Source organism: Lolium perenne, chromosome 3 (genome assembly GCF_019359855.2).
Source record: "Lolium perenne isolate Kyuss_39 chromosome 3, Kyuss_2.0, whole genome shotgun sequence".
Taxonomy (NCBI): domain Eukaryota; kingdom Viridiplantae; phylum Streptophyta; class Magnoliopsida; order Poales; family Poaceae; genus Lolium; species Lolium perenne.
In genome coordinates, this window is record NC_067246.2 from 300,126,637 (window position 1) to 300,144,156 (window position 17,520).

The following is a 17,520-nucleotide window of genomic DNA, read 5'->3' on the forward strand; positions in this document are numbered from 1 at the left end:
CTCAATACTACTCGTGTCGCATTCATCAGAGTTGTTTGACTTGCTGAAGAAACGGTTAGCCAATGGTGGCAAGACACAGACCATCAGTTGGAACGATGAGTGTGCTTCTCTTCTCGTCTTGGATTGAAAAGAAAAAGGACCCGAAGTACCCAACCTTAAAGCTTTCAACGCCACAAAGAAGAAAGGTTGGTACTGGCAGCAAATCATTGGATGCATTCATGCCCACGTGGCCATAACTCTGGAAGCAGGACACCGTGCGTCCGTGCCATTGACAATATACTCTTCTTTTCACTCATGATGATGATAAACGGAAAAAAAAAAGATTACTATCCTCAAAAGCAAAATCCTAACAGAAGCAACTTGGGCCCATTAAGTTACTCAACATGCCAGACCAAAGGAAGAATGAAGCCCAGCTCAAACGAGGTCCCTGCTGACATGCTTCGAAACTGTGTTCCTCAACAAAGCAATTGCATTTCAGTGCTGCTACCCAAAGCAATGGCTATCAGGTAAGCCCAAAATGTACTAAGAGACTCATTTTTTTCCCACAAGTAACAGCAGCAGCTGGTTTAGCCGCTCAGTCAGGACCGCTGATGGACCATACTTAGACAAGAGGAATCGTCAAGATATGCAACATATATACACGATTACATGCTACTGAATCATTTCCCCTCCAAATGTCTAAAGTCTAAACCGCCGTCATAACTTAGCCTCGGGGAGGATCCTTCCTCATTTCACGGCACAGTAAGAACTGAATGTTCCGACATCCAAAATATCAGTGAATAATTGCTCCGCAGGTACAGTTCCTAGCAGACTAAGCTTCGATTACAGCTGCCAGGTCCTCTTCTGATGATGTCTCGGGTCTGACAATCTCTTCAGGAAAATCGTCCAGCAGATCGTCTTCAGCCTCATGCTTCTTAGGCGGTTCCGCTTCAATCAACCTCCTTAACTCTGCCTCAAGCTCTTTCGCGACACTCTCGTTTGCAGTAAGGAAATATTTAAGGTTATCTTTACCTTGGAATTGCTGTTCGTTGAAAGAATAATATGCACCACCAGTCTTTTTAATAAGCTTGTGCTTTAACCCGAGCTCAAAGAGCTCTGAGCTGCGGCATATTCCTTTTCCAAATTCCAGATCAAATTGCGCTGTCCTGAATGGTGGGGCATGCTTGTTTTTCACAATCTTCACACTAACCTGACTTCCTATAGTCTGCAAATAAAAGTCATCGTCATCAGTTCGAAGAGCTTGCTAGATAAGCTACACATATAATGTTTCAAGGGGAACACCTTACATAATACAGTATATGAGAAAGCTAATCTGTAAGGCCGGGAATTCTAATTTACCCAGTGATAAAACAGCAAAGGCAAGCCCCTAAGAGTTGTATGTATCACAAGTCTAACAGACATTATATAAATATATAGTATTAATATGTCTAATGCAGGTATGACCATATCTGTTTCAAAAGTCTTACTACTTTGAACACTGATATCCACGTGTTTCCAGTATCGGCCAATTTTTATCAGGTAAATGTTAGGGATGTAAATTAGTAAATTACCTCTTCCCCTTTCTTTACCAAACCAACACGCCTGATGTTCAGTCGAACAGAGGCATAAAACTTGAGGGCATTACCACCAGAAGTGACCTCTTTTGGTCCTCCAAATCCAAACGTCTGTACTGTAGCCCTGATCTGCAACGTGTTCAAGGATACAAAATTATACAATTTTCCAAAATGTGTGAAGATGCAAAGGCTTGAGTGGTTAAAAGTGGAATGCAAAACATGGAAACTTTCTTGAGAAATGCAGGATGCAATGACGAAAGCATAAAAAAGGTGACCATGTTCAATGGGCCACGTTAAAAAAACAGAGACTTAGAAGAATCAGCTTTAATGTTTCTTAATCTTTGGAAAACATCAATTTCTAGTGTTAGAATAATATAATGTAATCTCAGAGATCTCCAAGTAATTTTACCGTTGACAAAAATGTAAAATATAGCTACATTAGGACTTGTCGATTCGGTGCTGCACTCACCATTGAGCCATCAAAGGACACGCCGACACAAAATCGAAAAAAAAAGTCCAAGATAAAGATCATATAATTAATACCTGATTAATAAATAACAATATTGTCTGGGACAGTGAAAGAGAATGGCTCAGCTTTCGAAGAGCTTGGCTCATCAGCCTAGCCTGGAGAGCAACATGTGCATCACCCATCTCTCCATCAAGCTCAGTCTTAGGGACAAGAGCTGCTACCTGTACCACAGAATAAGACGATCAGTCTTTATAGCTCTTAAATAATGGAAGACTTTTGGTTATTAAGATGGGTCAGTATGTTTATAGTGCTAATTTGGCAATGATCTTCTAAGCATGAGTGGAAGTGCCGTAAAGAAATAGAAACTATCTCTACTCGGGAAGAGAAAATCACATGGGAGGGGTAGCTAGATGGTCAAGGTCTTACACTGTCAACAACTACAACATCAACAGAGCCACTTCGAATCAGTGTGTCCACAAGACTGAGTGCCTGCTCAGCAGAGTCTGGCTGAGAGAGAAGTAAATTACTGGTATCAACACCAATTGCCTCTGCCAGAGATGGATCCAAAGCATGCTCTGCATCTACAAATGCACAGTAACCTAGAACACAAGACAAACCAAAAACAATAACAGTTAATTTGAATTCCAAAGTGCCAGGACTATGCATATAAGAAATTGGTGCAATTATACTTAAGAGATACAATCTTCCAACAAGGTTGATCATTCTAGACCAAAATTATAGCTCATAGCCTTAGCCTCATACTGAAACAGAGTAAATCAGGATTTCATGAGAGCTACCATTCATGGTTGACTTATCTTCATATTCCATAATCTACAGATAAAAATGGCATATTCTTTTCATAATCATGTTCTAAGCATAAAAACCCACCGAGCATATCAGATGAAGGTTCATATTTAAAAACACTGGATTAATCCTGTACGGCACAAATAATTCTGAAACTCGGTGAGAATACTCCTGTCCAATTGTTAAATAGTTTTTTGCTCAATAGGCAGTTTTGAGAAGCAAACTGCTTTACCGTCTTAACAAAGATGTACAAAACACAATTAACATGACATCATAAGGTTCACGTTGTGGTAGAATCAGCGTATCTACCAGGTCTAGGGCGGAGATTGTAGGGAAAGGAAGGGGCAGTGTGCGTGCGGAGGCGAGGGCGCCGGCGGCAGGGCGCCGTCGCGCGGCTTGGGGAGAGGCGGCGGCGCAAGCTGAGGCGGCGGCTAGGGTTTGGGACTCCGACTCCTGGAGGAGTCGGCAACAAAATATGTTTATTGCTTGATTGTTCTTGTCGATTACAACTCGTATATATAAGAGAAATCTGCTAAACCCTAATCTGCTAATTGGGCTAAGCCCCTAACTAGGCCTGGCCGGCCTGGCCGGTGGGCCCCCTCCGGCGGTAGACCAGCCCGGTCATAACACGTTGCTGCACAACAGTCATCAATGCATGCTAGTATGCTACATCAGAAGTAGCTGCGCAAATAATACTGCTGATTCACCATCTTGTCAGTCCTACAGGTACATGCTACAAATCCAGTATCCCACGATTGCATCCATAGATTGAAGGAGGACACATCAGAATGCAGGTTTTTTTCCACTAGTTATTAGCCAAATACTAGAGCTGATAAAAGCAGAAGATGAAATAGAGGTCAGATACGAAGTTTTGGGTTTACCGCCACTGGCATGCTTTTGTGCTTCAGCAATAACATGGAGAGCAAGTGTTGTCTTCCCTGAAGCCTCTGGTCCATAAACCTCTACAACGCGTCCCTAAAAAGAACAATGGCATGCTGCTTTTTTACAAACCAAAATACATCATCACAAAAACACCAACGGTTCCAACAAAAACAGGACTGCTGGCTAAAGCTAAATGTGAAAAGCCCTTTTGTGGTACCAAATTGATTACAGATTGTAAACAATATTATGCAATGAACAGACACAATCAACACAAAAGAGCTTTGGGAAATTGGGAATGCATACCTTTGGAAGCCCACCGATCCCTAGTGCCATATCCAAAGAGAAAGAGCCAGTAGACACCACAGGTACTTCTCTATGACCTTCAGTGCGACCAAGCCACATAATTGCCCCCTTCCCAAACGAAGATGTAATCTGATCAATGGCCTGATGCAAAGCCAAGTCTTTCTTTGACATATTCTCCTCGCCGGAGTCAGACCCACTTGACTTGGTCTTCTTTTTGGCTAAGCATACAATAAGAGAATAATCAGTAAATGATGCAGTGCATAGTGCGAACAGAACATAGTTCGAGCAAAAGAACAAGCTATGCAGTACTACTATTTCATACTAGTATGACTGCCCGCGTTGCAGCTAACAGTAAGACATGAATCATTATGTGGTAGCAATACAACAAAATTAAGCAGATGTCCACTGAATCACACACTGCAACTCAGTGTACATGACAAAATATGTGAAATAACATAGGAAGAAATAATGTTACAACCTTTAGTTGCGAAATCTCTGCAATGGAAAGTAGAGCCACATATCCCCTGCCTATAGCTCTGCAAATATAATTAAACCGTTAGCGACAGCATATCAGTGTTCCCAGTCATCTTAGACCCTTGATTCATATGAAACCGTTCCTCCTAAATCAGCATCCTTTTAGAGGTCACTATATGAAAGGTCACTTAGGAAACTCTAACCGCACTCACATAATTCCTCTCAATCCTAGTCGTGTAGCAGATTTATTGCAGTGATGATTTCTTAGCCATATCATGAGAGCATACCGCAAACAACTCTTCAGTCCAATTACTTGCAAGGATGGAAATTTTGTCGGACTAATCTAGTCATAGATTGAACAGTTAGGGTGCTTTCAGCAATCCCATCTCAGGTAAATCTAAATTAAGCAAACAACATATGACGCAGCATAGGCAGATTGCATTTTCAAACAGCAGGCGGTTTTAGGCTCGCTCTACAAAAACAGGGGTGTTTAATCCTTAACGAATCGCTATACACAAAGTGAATAAAACGACGCCACTGGTACAACACAGCAAACTGACGAAGGACTACAGGCTCGCACATCCGGAAATCGAGATTAAAATGGAGAAATCGGGGCCCAACAGGAACTATTCCATACAGCAAACGATCAACCACGGAGACACCAATAGCTGAAGCATTAAGCCCAACACTCTGACTACGTCCCCCCCTCCCCCATCCCCACGCCACCCCCAAAAAATGAAAACCCACACTTCGAACACGGTTGAGGGGGGCAGAGTTCAACCTCAGGGCAGGACGCGGCGGCGGCGGAGGCGGAGGCGATGGCGCGCCGCAGCGCCGCGCGCCTCAGGAGCGTGGCCATGGCGCCGGTCGGCGGCTTCGTCCCCGGACCCTGCAGCCGCGGGGAGAGGATGGGTGGGGAGAGGGAGGCGGGCTAGGGTTTAGGGTTTTGCTCGCTCGTATTATTTCTTTTTTTTGCTCCGCGATATTTCGGGCGCCTTTTGTTCCGCTGCTCCCCATTCTCGGGCGACGGGAAGAGAAACCCCGCTGGCCCGCACCATCGGGCGAACCCTCCGTGGACCGCAACAGGGACCCACTTGTCTGTGTCGGCGGACAGCGTGGACCGGTGTGGACCGCGTCCACGGAAGTGCGACTTTCCTTTTCGATGGTCGCGTGGAAGTGGGCCTGCACACGCTTGTTTTCTTCTCTGGTTTGGAGGCCCGATAGACGGAATGGAGGAGCAACGGCCCGGCCTCGTTGCCACTTCGTCCTCTTTCTACCCAGGATTCGAGCAAGATCCAGCTGCTCTCTCTCTCTGCTCCCTCCAGGTCTTGGGGGAGGACGCCTCTTCCATGCCCTTCTGCCCCCTTCTCTTCCCGCTCACTCCAACACCGGCTGCTCCCGCGGCATCGCGGAGTCAGAGAAACTGCATCCTGCGGCGGCGTTTCAGAGGTACTTCGAGTTCACTTTCTCTGAGGTTTCTGTGTTCTTTTGTGCTTTTAGTCAAGTAAACAGTGTTCTTGGCGAGTTGCCACTGCTCGTGGACCATTACTTCTCCGTGCTCTAGATAAAATTGATGCTCTCGATTGGGCTGAGCTGAACCTAAATGCAGCCCCCCACGTGTGACATAGAACAATCTAGATTGATGTGGTTGGGATATTGTTGTACTACGCCACGTATGAAATTGTGTTCTAGACTTGTTGTTCTTGCCTCGCTGTTTACTAGGACAATCTTGTCTCAGTTCAGTTTAATTGACTTAGATTCTACCGAATGTGGGGGGAAGTGGAAACTCTTGGCAACTGAACCTGTTAATACCGTCTCATATGCTGCAGTTTGCTGATGCTTGTGTGGTTTGAAACTGCTGCAGTTGAAACAAAAGCAGGCATGGGCAGCAACGGTTTCTTCGATTCAACTAATTTCTTTGGTGCCGAGGAGGATGGACCAAATTTATCGCCATTTCTCCGCAAGCTTTTTAAAGAGGTTGGTAGTGTTTGCCCTTCTGTATGTTGTTGATAGCCTGAATGGAAAGGAAACTGAATTTATCGGAAAATGACGAGTCATTACTGCTTGCAGTGGGATGACCGCAAGGCGAGGGGCTTGTTTCACCATGACATCACTGCTTGTGAGACCAAGGTTTTACATTCTTCTCTGACTAACTATCCTGAGATTTTTTTTCTAGCTAAGCTTCTAACGATCGTGTTGACAGGTGCTACCTGGAGAACACAATTTTGTAGCAACGTTGATAGAAGGGCGTGACCAGAAGAAGCGGCCGACTGAATTTGGAATGAACCAGGTCATCCAGCCATTTGATGGTGGCAAGTTCAACTTCACAAAAGTTAGACCAGAGGAGGTGATCTTCAGATTCCAAGAAACTGATGATGCGTCTGCCCGGTATTTTGATGGTGCTTCTCACACTGTTTCGGCTTCACCTAGCGCCATTTTGATCAATGTCAGTGCATTTCCATCTCTTGCTGTTACTTCTACCTGCGGTGCAATGGGTAGCTGATTGTTCTTTCCGTGACCTGTCTCATAGGTGAGCCCAATCGGGTACTGTCATTCACTTTTGATCCCTCGAATCCAGGAATGCTTGCCACAAAGGGTTGATCAGGAGAGCTTCTTACTGGCCATGTATGTCGCGAGGGAGGCAAGGAATGCCTTCTTCAGAGTTGGCTATAACAGTCTGGGTGCCTTTGCAACTATCAATCACCTACATTTCCAGGTTAGTCATACTAGAATTTCACAGACGATCTCTGCCGTATGCTCTCCTCTGACAACTATTGCTTGTTAGGCATACTATCTGAAAGTGCAATATCCAGTCGAGAAGGCGCCGATAGAGAAACTCACAGTCCTAAGAAATGGTGTCAGCATTTCTCAGCTGGTGCAGTACCCAGTGAGTGGCTTTGTGTTTGAAGGAGGAACGGGCATGGAGGATCTGTCACAGGTGGTCTCAAATGCCTGCATCTTCTTGCAAGAGAATAATACACCGTTCAATGTCCTTATCTCTGAATCTGGCAGGAGAGTCTTCCTTCTACTACAGGTACGTACTGCAAATGCAATCCTCAGCTTTACAAGCTCTGTAGAGTGTTCATGATCTAGAAGTGGACTTAACATTTATCTCCTTCCGAAATGATCAGTGCTATGCTGAGAAGCAGGTCCTCGGGAAGGCGAGCCAGGAGTTCCTAGACATGAGAATCAATCCAGCAGTCTGGGAGCTCAGCGGCCATTTGGTCCTGAAGAGGAGGAAGGACTACGAGGAAGCGTCCGAGGCGACATTATGCAGGTTTTTGGTTGAAGCATCCCTGTCTGGAGCAGAATTCCAGGAGCTGAAGAGGCTCGTCCTGGAGTTTCTGGCCAGCGCAAGTCCTGAAGAGTAGAGATGAAAATGTTTTGAGGTACTTACTGATCAGTGATCGGTAGTGGTGGGTTAGTTAAGCTGGTTCAGGTATGGTGTGAATTGTCAGCTGAGCCTGAGCATACTTACCTGTATGATGAGAATCGTTGGAAGTCGTTTTTCTTGTATCCGACGAAGTTGGTGACAAATTGAACTATACAAGTTTGTTGGGTCTTGGAAGCCGACCTGGTGTAGCCGTGTGGGTGTATTCAAAGTCTCACTCACACGCCATAATATTTCATTCTCTACGGACGCCCGTCTGTGTACTGTCAAGTCTTTGTCCCTCGAGTTTCAGAAGAAGGAAAAAACTATAGTAAGTACTACTTGTGCCTGTATTTTGGCATGACATGACTTCAAGTAGGTCTGTAAAGTTATTAGACAACAAGGCCTATTAGCTCAGCTGGTTAGAGCGTCGTGCTAATAACGCGAAGGTCACAGGTTCGAGACCTGTATGGGCCATAGTTTTTGGCTTTTTCATTCTTTATCTGTGCCATCGGCGCCCACAGGCAGTTCGCGTGCTATTCAAGCCGCGCGTGCCACGAGACCAGATACTGCTTCATATTCTTGAATCGTACGTCGCCAAAGATCTCTGGCTGGATCCAAGGCAGGACCCCATTGTCCCCCTGCCTATAGAGAGATCGATCCTCGTGTCGGTGGAGGTAGCCGAACAAACAACCGCAACCTACAGAAAAAGATCACCATGGGCAATGGGCTGTTTCGGCTTCACCTAGCGCCATTTTGATCAATGTCAGTGCATTTCCATCTCTTGCTGTTACTTCTACCTGCGGTGGAATGGGTAGCTGATTGTTCTTTCGGTGACCTGTCTCATAGGTGAGCCCAATCGGGTACTGACTTCCCCCGAACCCTAGGTTTAGCCTGCGCCGCCGCCCCTCCGATTTATCCGCAGGCGTCGCCTCCGCCGCCCCCTCTGATGGATCCAGGCACGCTGCGCCGCAGGGTCTCCTCCCTGGATCAGCAGAAGGAGGTCTTCCAGGTCTCCACCAAGCCTCCATCCGCCGCCGTGTCCACCGGGCATTCCGAGCTGCGCAGCCTTCTCATCCACTCAGTGGTGTTCGCGGTGGTAATCCCTTCTTTGATCTCCTACTCCGGCGGCGAGCAGGTGCGAGCCAGCTGGACATTGTCCCTGTTTGTTATCCTATACCTGTTTGGCTGCTCCGTCTCCTACTCCACCTCGTCTACGCCCTTAGCCAAGATGTTTTTTGCACTCTCCTATGTCGGCCTGCTAGCGTTTGTTGTGCACACTTTGTTCAGTAGTGTGCTGGGCGTGGTGTTCATCTATTCAGACTCCATCCTAGCTGCTGGCCTCTTTGGCAGCGTTCTTGCCCAGCACAGGGAGGTCAATGGAAGAGAGACTGCAGCCGCCGTTGCTTTCTCCAAGGCCCCCTTTACCCGCATATACTATAGGCAGGATGGGATCTACCCCTTCTTAGCTTTTTTTGCCTTGTTTGGTGCTATATGCTGGGTCATGCGTCCAGAAGGTCACTACGATGCCCTCACCACTGTGATGAACCTATTCGCAGCCATTGCATGCCTAGAATTCATTCATACTGTATGTGTCCTAGGCTGGTTAAATGGAGCTGTCTTTGGTATGGATAGCGCTCCTCCTGTAGTCTTTATCTTTGCCGCCATAGGCATGCAATTCCCTATCTCGTATCTTCTCGGCGGCAAGCTTGTCGCGGCCATCATCTTGTGGCTGTGTGTTCTTGCGTCAACCGCGTTTCTTGGATACTACCTCAGGGTTCATGCCACCTACGAGCAGATGATGTTCACTAGGTTTGCGCTGTCAACTTAGCTGTTCAAATATGTTGGTTTGCAATTATACGGTTTGTAATCAAACTTCTCTCTCTCTCTCTGTGTGCAGGGATGCTATGAAAATCAGGAATGCCAGGACAATCAGGAACTCTGCAGGAGTTGTGCCTACCAAATCGAACACTCCAACTCCAGCTACAGCTTCATTCACCAAGGAGACGAACGCCGATGCCTCTGCAGCAGCTGTGTCTCCTTGACGATCAAAGCTACGGCTTCATGCACCGAGGAGATGAAACACTGATGCCTCTGCAGCAGCCGCGTCTCCAGACAAGCAGACGATCAACGAGTTCGCTGCATGATTTACCACTTTATGATGGTTCTATATATATACTAATAGCTGGCGGATGCAATTATTCTAAGAGACTGCTTGTACTACATGGTGTCCCTAGCATATACTACATATTATTATTGTAATGAACTGGTGGAATCGTTTGTAGATGGAGCTAGTATGTGGAAGTACTAATGCGAAGAGGTCCTTCTAGTCCATTGCAACCATATGACACTAGTATTATCTTATTATGATTATCTGATTATGAATATCTCATCCTAAATGCTTTATGTAAAGTTGTGCGTCTGTCTTGTGTAGTCTCACTTAATTGAAAGTAGAATCAACCCAGAACTGCTCATTGTTGCGTGTAGATCAGAAACAATATCTGATAGAGATTGTGTACCTTTGGTTCCAAATTCACCTACATTACATACGTTTCCATCTCGTCCAGCATGGAAACCTACAGTGGGCGGTAAAGATTAGTTGGGTGTGAAGCCTTTTTTTTTTTTGAGATATGGGTGTGAAGCCTTAGTTCAAGTGTTCATTACATGATACTTTCAAGATAGCTTTACTAGCACCAGCTGATGTTTTTTTTTTTTTGAAAGCAACCAAGCTGATGTTCTTCTTGCAAGGAAATGGAACTTTTCCGTCTTGTTAAGGTTTTTTTGGTCTCTCACGGTGCCGCCACATTGAGTCTTTGATTTCCCAATTCTTCCCCCTCACTATCGTTGATCGCTCGGGCTGACTTGGGACAGTCTTGTATTGTTGCCTGGCCTTGGCTTTTGCGTGCAGGGAAGGGCTTGAGGTTTTTGGGGCGAACGTCGTCATCCGAGATTAGTGTTCCCAAGACGGCGACGGTTCAAACATCTGCATCGTCGAGCGGAGGCGAGAGTAATATTGAGCTGATGATGAAGCCGCCACATTGAGTCTTTGATTTCCCAATTCTTCCCCCTCACTATCGTTGATCGCTCGGGCTAACTTGGGACAGTCTTGTATTGTTGCCTGGCCTTGGCTTTTGCGTCCAGGGAAGGGCTTGAGGTTTTGGGGGTGAAGGTCGTCATCCGAGACTATGGTTCCCAAGACGGCGACGGTTCAAACATCTGCATCGTCGAGCGGAGGCGAGAGTAATATTGAGCTGATGATGAAGTAGTTAGCAGATATGCTTTGAGGCGGATGTAGTAGATCCTCCTCGAAATCCCGCCAGCACGACGGCGTGGTGACAGTGGTAGTGGAGATCTCCGGCAGCGGTTCGCCGTAAGCACTACGGGAGAAATCGGAGGAGGGAGTAGCTAGGGTTTGGGAGAGGGGGGGGGGGTGCTTGGGGCGCCGGCCTTGGTGCCCCTTGGGTGGTGCGGCCGAGTGTGTGCTGCCCCCTCCTCTCTCCCTCTCTTTATATAGGTGGAACCCCCTAGGGTTGCCCCAAAACCAATTTCAAGTCCAACTCCAAAAACTGCCATAATGGGGAAACCTAGGTGGATTGGAATTGCTCCCTTTCCTTGTACTTTGGTCGGCCAAGGTGGTGGAGTCCATCCGGGACTCCACCTTCCATATAGTGATTTATTCCATAAGATTCTAGAACATTCTGCCTTCGATAAATGCACCGGATCAGTTCCAAACTTGGAAATGGACTTCCTATTTATGAATCTTATTCTCCGGACCGTTTCGGAACTCCTCGTGATGTCCTGGATCCCATCCGAGACTCCGAACAATATTCGAACTCCATTCTATATTCCATATCTACTTAAAACGACATCAAACCTTAAGTGTGTCACCCTACGGTTCGAAAACTATGCAGACATGATCGAGACTCTTCTGCGATCAATAACTAATAGCTTGATCTGGAGATCCATAATAGCTCCCACATATTCAACGATGACTTCGTGATCGAAAGAACCATTTACATAAAATAACGATTCCCTTTGTCTCGCGATATTTTACTTATCCGAATTAAGTTTGATCGTCGGTATCTCCATACCTAGTTCAACCTCGTTACCAATAAGTACTCTTTACTCGTACCGTGATATGGCATCCCTTGTGAGCCAGTCACATGCTTGCAAGCTAGTTGGATGTCATTCCACCGAGAGGGCCCAGAGTATATCTATCCGTCATTTGGATGGACAAATCCCACTCTTGATCCACGTGCCTCAACCCTATACTTTCCGAACACTTAATGCCACCTTTATAACAACCCATTTACAAAGTAGTGTTTGGTGTCATCAAAGCATCCATCCGGTGTAGGTGATTAACATGATGTCATGGTCGAAGGATTAGATTACTATGTATCTTAAAGCTTGAAGCACAACGAACTTAATGACTTGATCATATTCTACGCTTACTATGGGTGTATGTCCATCACATCATTCACCTAATAATATTATCTTGTTATTAATAGCATCCAATGTTCATGATCAGGAAACCATGATCATCTTCTAATCAACAAGCTAGTTTAACAAGGCCTATTAGCTCAGCTGGTTAGAGCGTCGTGCTAATAACGCGAAGGTCATAGGTTCGAGACCTGTATGGGCCATTTTTTCCCCTTTTTTCAATCTTTATGTCTAAAATTATTTTTCCTGTATGGGCCATTGTTTTTCTTTTTTATTTATGTATTACATGGCTGGCATTTATTTCTCTACTAGCAAACAAATGTGCAGTAAAAACAAGAAAAACAGGAAACTGATCCATCCAGACTGCACCGTGGCCGGGGACAGGTGCGGGAGTGCTTGCAGACCATTTCAGCAGGAATAGCCACGAGCAGATTCCTGGACCCGAAAGGGCAGCTATCCAATCGATGGGTGCTCAGCACAGTGGACCCCCATGCTCAAAGCAGGCAGGGACTTGTGGAGAGAACTGTCTGGGCAGCTAGCATTGAAGAAATCAATGGAGGGAGGTCACTGTACCACGCAGTCCATGCCATGCATTTGTGTCATCGGCGCCCACAGGCAGTTCGCGTGCTATTCAAGCCGCGCCTGCCACGACCGGATACTGCTTCATATTCTTGAATCATAGGTCGCCAAAGATCTGGTTGGATCCAAGGCTGGACCCCATTGTCCCCTGACTCTGGAGAGATCGTCGCGTCGGTGGAGATAGCCGAACAGACAATCGCGGCCTGGGACGGAGATAACCATGTCTTCTGCGGGATGTGAGCCATCTCCAGCCGGCAGCCGGCAGCCGGCTCACCTAAGATCATCTTCACCGGCAAACGCGCAATAGCTTCTATTTGGAGCCCAATCCCCCTCACATGAGCGGAAAAGACGGAGAGACGTTGGAGGCGATCGGCGGGCGCTTCTGGCTGTTAACGCCGACGGTAGGTAATCCCGGCGACGAACAAGATGAGAATCAAGATGACGCTGCAGAAGAACTCGCAGGGGGCAACGGATCGCTGTATCTGGCTGCTTCTCCACGGAGTGATCCTTCCAGAAATCTTGAGGAATCGTCAGGGAGGGTGCAAAAGAGATGGAGGAAAAGGCAGGATCAACGCACAGCAGCGCGGATCTTGTACAATTCCCCAGTGAGTTCCCCATCATCTCAATCTACGTTTCTTTCTAAGGTTTCCCTGTTTTCTTCTGGTAGGCTCAAGATCCCAGTTCTAGAACCATCAACGCATGTGATTGAGGATACTCTGGTTTTAAAGGATTGGACTGTGGTCTGTCATCGACGGCGCTGCAAATCTGTATCTTTAGAACGACATGTAGATAGGAGTTGTCGTCGGCGTCGATTGCCATCGAAGGCGATGGTCGCTGATCGACGAAGTTCAGAAGATAATACATATTTCCAAGGATATGTGGGCTCGAGATCCAATGCTGATAGCCTCATGCGATTGGGCCATACGGGCCCAAAGGAGGAATCGGCAGGTTTTGGGTTACGTAGGATGATAGGTGTTCTGGCTAGGGGACCGACAGTTCCTGCCCCTAGGGTTCCTCCTCTACGATTTCAGATACCAAATTATACACAGTTGGCCGCCGGCATGGCGGGACGAGGAGGTGGCAGAGGTCCGGATGGCGGCGGAAGCTCTCGCCAGTTCTATGATCAAGCATCAGGTTCAGGTACCTTTGGTGGACAGGGAGGAGGACCGCCGCCTGGTAACTCCACAGGCCAGGGCGGAGGATCACATGGGGGATACAGACCGGCTGCAGATGGGAGAATGTTTCATGGCAATCGGTCTGGGTATCAAGGGCAAGGTGGAGGACAAGCTTTTCAAGGTTACAATGGTGAGTTTGGCTTCAATGGAAACTTTCAGGGACATGGGAATGAGTTTCAAGGAGAAACGCTTGGAGGATTCAATTTTGTACCTGGTCCTGGAGGCGGCGAGTATCGAGGTGGAAACAATGGAAACAATGGCTATAGACGCCCTTATGATCAAAGATACAGAGCTGGGCCGTATCGAGGTGGCGCCAATGCTGGGCGGTTCGGAGGAAGGGGTCGTGGACGTTATCCGGCTTCTGGGATCAATGACAAGTCGAGGGATACAGAGAAGAACTTGGAGACAGGGAAGCAGGTTGATGGGGAGCAGTCTAACGCAACAAGGATTGGTCAGCAGTTTGTTGAGAAGCAGTCACAATCTTTGGTAGACCAAGATGGTCAGCAGCGGCATACGGCCGTGGTCGGTGAGGGTTCTACCCCCGGGAAAGACAAAGAATCTGCAGGAGTCAAGAAGAAAAATAAGGCTGTTGATAAAATGAAGTGCTTTCGATGTGACAATTCTGGTCACTTTTCCATTGATTGCAAAGTTGAGATTTGTGTTTTCTGTGAGTCATCAGATCATAAAGATGAGGATTGCTATTTACATAAGATGAAGAAGCCTATGCTCTCCCTTTACGGTTACGGCCATGAGGAGCTTGCATTTGTCGAGGTTGAACCTACCCTAGAGTACAAACCAAAATCTGATAATGGCCGTATGTGTAGGATAACAGTGAGAGGAGGTTCGCTTACCACTGACACGATTGTCGAGCGTCTACGCTGGTGTATTGATGATACCTTTCAGTGGGATGTGCAGCCTCAGGGGGCGAACATATATAAGACTCAATTTCCAAGTAAGAATGAACTTCAGAGGGCTGTTAGGATTGGAGTTTTTCTGGTGAAAGACTCGCCCTGTGTTCTTGAGTTTGCGGAATGGAAATCAGTTGTGAAACCGACAGTGCAGCTAGAGGAAGTGTGGGTTCTGATTAGCGGTGCTCCTGAAAGTATGTATAGGAACTATCTGATATGCTGGGGCATGGGACGTTTCATTGGAAAGACAAAGCAGATTGACATGGCCTATACTAGAGAAAATGGTGTGGTACGAGCTCTGGTCAAGGTTATAGATATTGCAAGCATTCCGTATAAGAAGTTGGTTTTTCATGAAGATGAGGGGTATTATCTTACATTTGAGATTGAGGATGAGATGGCAATGAGTGAGGATGTTGGTTCACCACATGAAGATGACAAGCATAATAGGCCTACTGATAAGGAAGAAGAGAAGAAAGACGATCCTAAAGAAGACTATGCTAAATCTGACAAAACATCTAAAGAGCCACAGTCCAAAAAATTTGCTCCTAATACTGGAGGTAGTGGAGGGTCCAATATTACCAAGGGTGTGCAGTCGGCTGAACTTCATGCAACTTCTCCGTTTCAACCTCTTGGTGTAGCGCAGAAGGGTTTGGAAATGATCATCGGATCAAACCCAACCCAAATTTCAAGCCGAAAAATCTATATCTCCCCATCGACGGAAGATAAGGGATGTTCTCTGGTTTTTGATGATGGTGGTGTGGATGTGCTGCCCAGGACGCCGACGTCTAGCAGTCCGATCAGATCTGTTGCAACCGCTGCCGTCGCAGCTTATCCTGGCTCGAGCGCTGCCACGGCAGCATTTTCTGCGCCTTCTTCTAACGTGGCAGGGAATTTTCACGGCGCGGTAGCAACGGCTGCCGCAGCAAACCTGCTACACGCTTTCTCTGCCGCGGCAGACAGTCCGGTTGGGGGTTCTGGCGGGGTGATTGCTAAGGGGATGCACAACGGTTCATCTACTTCGACTTCGCCTCAGGTACTAGATTATGATGATTTTCCTTTGCTGCAAGATTCCATTTTGGTCTCAAGTGTTAAGAATAATAAATTTCAAAATTACTTGCAGACTTCTTTGCCAAAAATTAAGACACCATGCGGGGGTCTGAATTCGATGGCGAAGAGTTTTTCCCCGAGGTCGCTTCAGCACTCCTATGAAGATATTGTCGCATACGGTGGCATTCCGGAGAGCTCGGCGTTTGGGTCTCGGTCGAGTGATCGCTTAGGCGCGCAACCTAATGCGGATCGGCCGCAGTTGGAGAGGGCCATGCACCTTGCGCAGCAACGTCAAGTTCCAGGTTCGACCTTTGAACATAATTTTTCTATATTAAAGATGTCGGATAATGTGATTGTAAATCGGGCCAGTAAGTTAGGGGTTTCGCTTGGGAATTCTTCTGTAGCTGCGTTGTCTTCTGTTAGAGATATCAAAGAAGTGGAACATCAGAGAGAGTTGGTTATTCTAAATAAAAAAAATAGTGTAGAGGATACAGATCCACAAAATTTGTTTGTTTCCAAAGTTTCTAGTCTTTGTGAAGACCTGACAGAGGAAGACCTTGCTGAGAATGATATGATAGGTCTGGATGATGGTCATACGGACCAGACATGCCATGATTTTTTAGAGGTGAAGGCCAAAGGAGTAGCAAAGAGAAAGACTAGAGTTAGTAAGAAAGTAGTAGTGGAAAAACCAATAGTTCGTAGAAGCTCGAGGATTCGGAAAATTAAAAATTTAGACTTTTAAAAATGAAAGCTTTTATTTGGAATAGTGAAGGCATTAGAGATACTGGCAAGCATTCTATTATTCATGAAAATATTAGGGAACAAAATCTAGATATAGTCGCTATTCTTGAGACTGTAAGGAGGGATTTTTCGGCTTCCTTTCTTACAAATCTCTCGGCTGGCAAGGACTTTATCTGGTTCTGCTTACCTTCACACGGAAGGTCTGGCGGAATCCTAGTGGGGATTAACGCTGAAACACTCTTAGTCAAAGACGTTGACTATGGTGATATTTTAGTGCGTTTGAATTTGCGATCAAAAAAGGATGGTTTTGAATGGTCCTTTGTGGCTGTATACGGGGCAGCTCAGGAGGCACACACAGCAGCCTTTTTGGCTGAGTTAGTTAGATTGTGTGATATTCCAGGAACACCTTTGCTTGTAGGCGGAGACTTTAATATTATTCGAAGTCCATTAGAGAAAAATAACGGAAATTATAATGCAAAGTGGCCGTTTGTCTTCAATGCAATCATAGGTTCACTTAACCTACGCGAGTTGATTTTGTCGGGCCGACAGTTCACTTGGGCGAGTCGTCGTGAAAATCCCACCTACGAAAAGTTAGATCGTGTGCTAGCTAGTGTAGAGTGGGAACAAAAATTTCCGTTAACTTCTGTGCGCGCACTGACCCGTACGGGGTCGGATCACACACCTCTTTTGCTTGATTCAAGAGATCATGCCCATTTAGGTAATACGGCTCTCTTTTCCTTTGAATTATCATGGCTAAGGGAAGAAGGTTTTTTTC

At 46.4% G+C, this 17,520-nt stretch overlaps 3 protein-coding genes and 2 non-coding genes across 5 annotated transcripts; 4 read left to right on the forward strand and 1 right to left on the reverse strand.

Annotated features, from left to right (window-relative positions):
• Positions 1–403: 403 nt before the first annotated feature.
• Positions 404–5,421, reverse strand: LOC127345000 (DNA repair protein recA homolog 3, mitochondrial). The gene is made up of 8 exons (XM_051371390.2): positions 5,267–5,421; positions 4,490–4,547; positions 4,012–4,229; positions 3,708–3,801; positions 2,449–2,621; positions 2,097–2,243; positions 1,551–1,682; positions 404–1,204 (listed from the first exon to the last, which is right to left on the reverse strand). The coding sequence occupies exons 1-8, from the start codon at positions 5,342–5,344 to the stop codon at positions 812–814; spliced, it is 1,293 nt and encodes a 430-aa protein (XP_051227350.1). The 5' UTR covers positions 5,345–5,421; the 3' UTR covers positions 404–811.
• A 278-nt stretch (positions 5,422–5,699) lies between these two features.
• LOC127344999 (GDP-L-galactose phosphorylase 1) lies at positions 5,700–8,087 on the forward strand. The gene is made up of 7 exons (XM_051371389.1): positions 5,700–5,934; positions 6,350–6,462; positions 6,556–6,615; positions 6,689–6,931; positions 7,016–7,201; positions 7,271–7,519; positions 7,617–8,087. The coding sequence occupies exons 1-7, from the start codon at positions 5,715–5,717 to the stop codon at positions 7,854–7,856; spliced, it is 1,311 nt and encodes a 436-aa protein (XP_051227349.1). The 5' UTR covers positions 5,700–5,714; the 3' UTR covers positions 7,857–8,087.
• Positions 8,088–8,258: 171 nt separating this feature from the next.
• Positions 8,259–8,332, forward strand: TRNAI-AAU (transfer RNA isoleucine (anticodon AAU)). Its single transcript has one exon. It is a non-coding gene; the product is annotated as a tRNA-Ile (tRNA).
• An 85-nt stretch (positions 8,333–8,417) lies between these two features.
• On the forward strand, positions 8,418–10,198 carry LOC127344998 (uncharacterized). Its single transcript, XM_051371388.2, has 3 exons — positions 8,418–8,620; positions 8,705–9,667; positions 9,756–10,198. Exons 2-3 carry the CDS (start codon positions 8,805–8,807, stop codon positions 9,898–9,900), a joined length of 1,008 nt encoding a protein of 335 aa, XP_051227348.1. The 5' UTR covers positions 8,418–8,620; positions 8,705–8,804; the 3' UTR covers positions 9,901–10,198.
• Positions 10,199–12,424: 2,226 nt separating this feature from the next.
• On the forward strand, positions 12,425–12,498 carry TRNAI-AAU (transfer RNA isoleucine (anticodon AAU)). Its single transcript has one exon. It is a non-coding gene; the product is annotated as a tRNA-Ile (tRNA).
• The last annotated feature ends 5,022 nt before the right edge of the window (positions 12,499–17,520 follow it).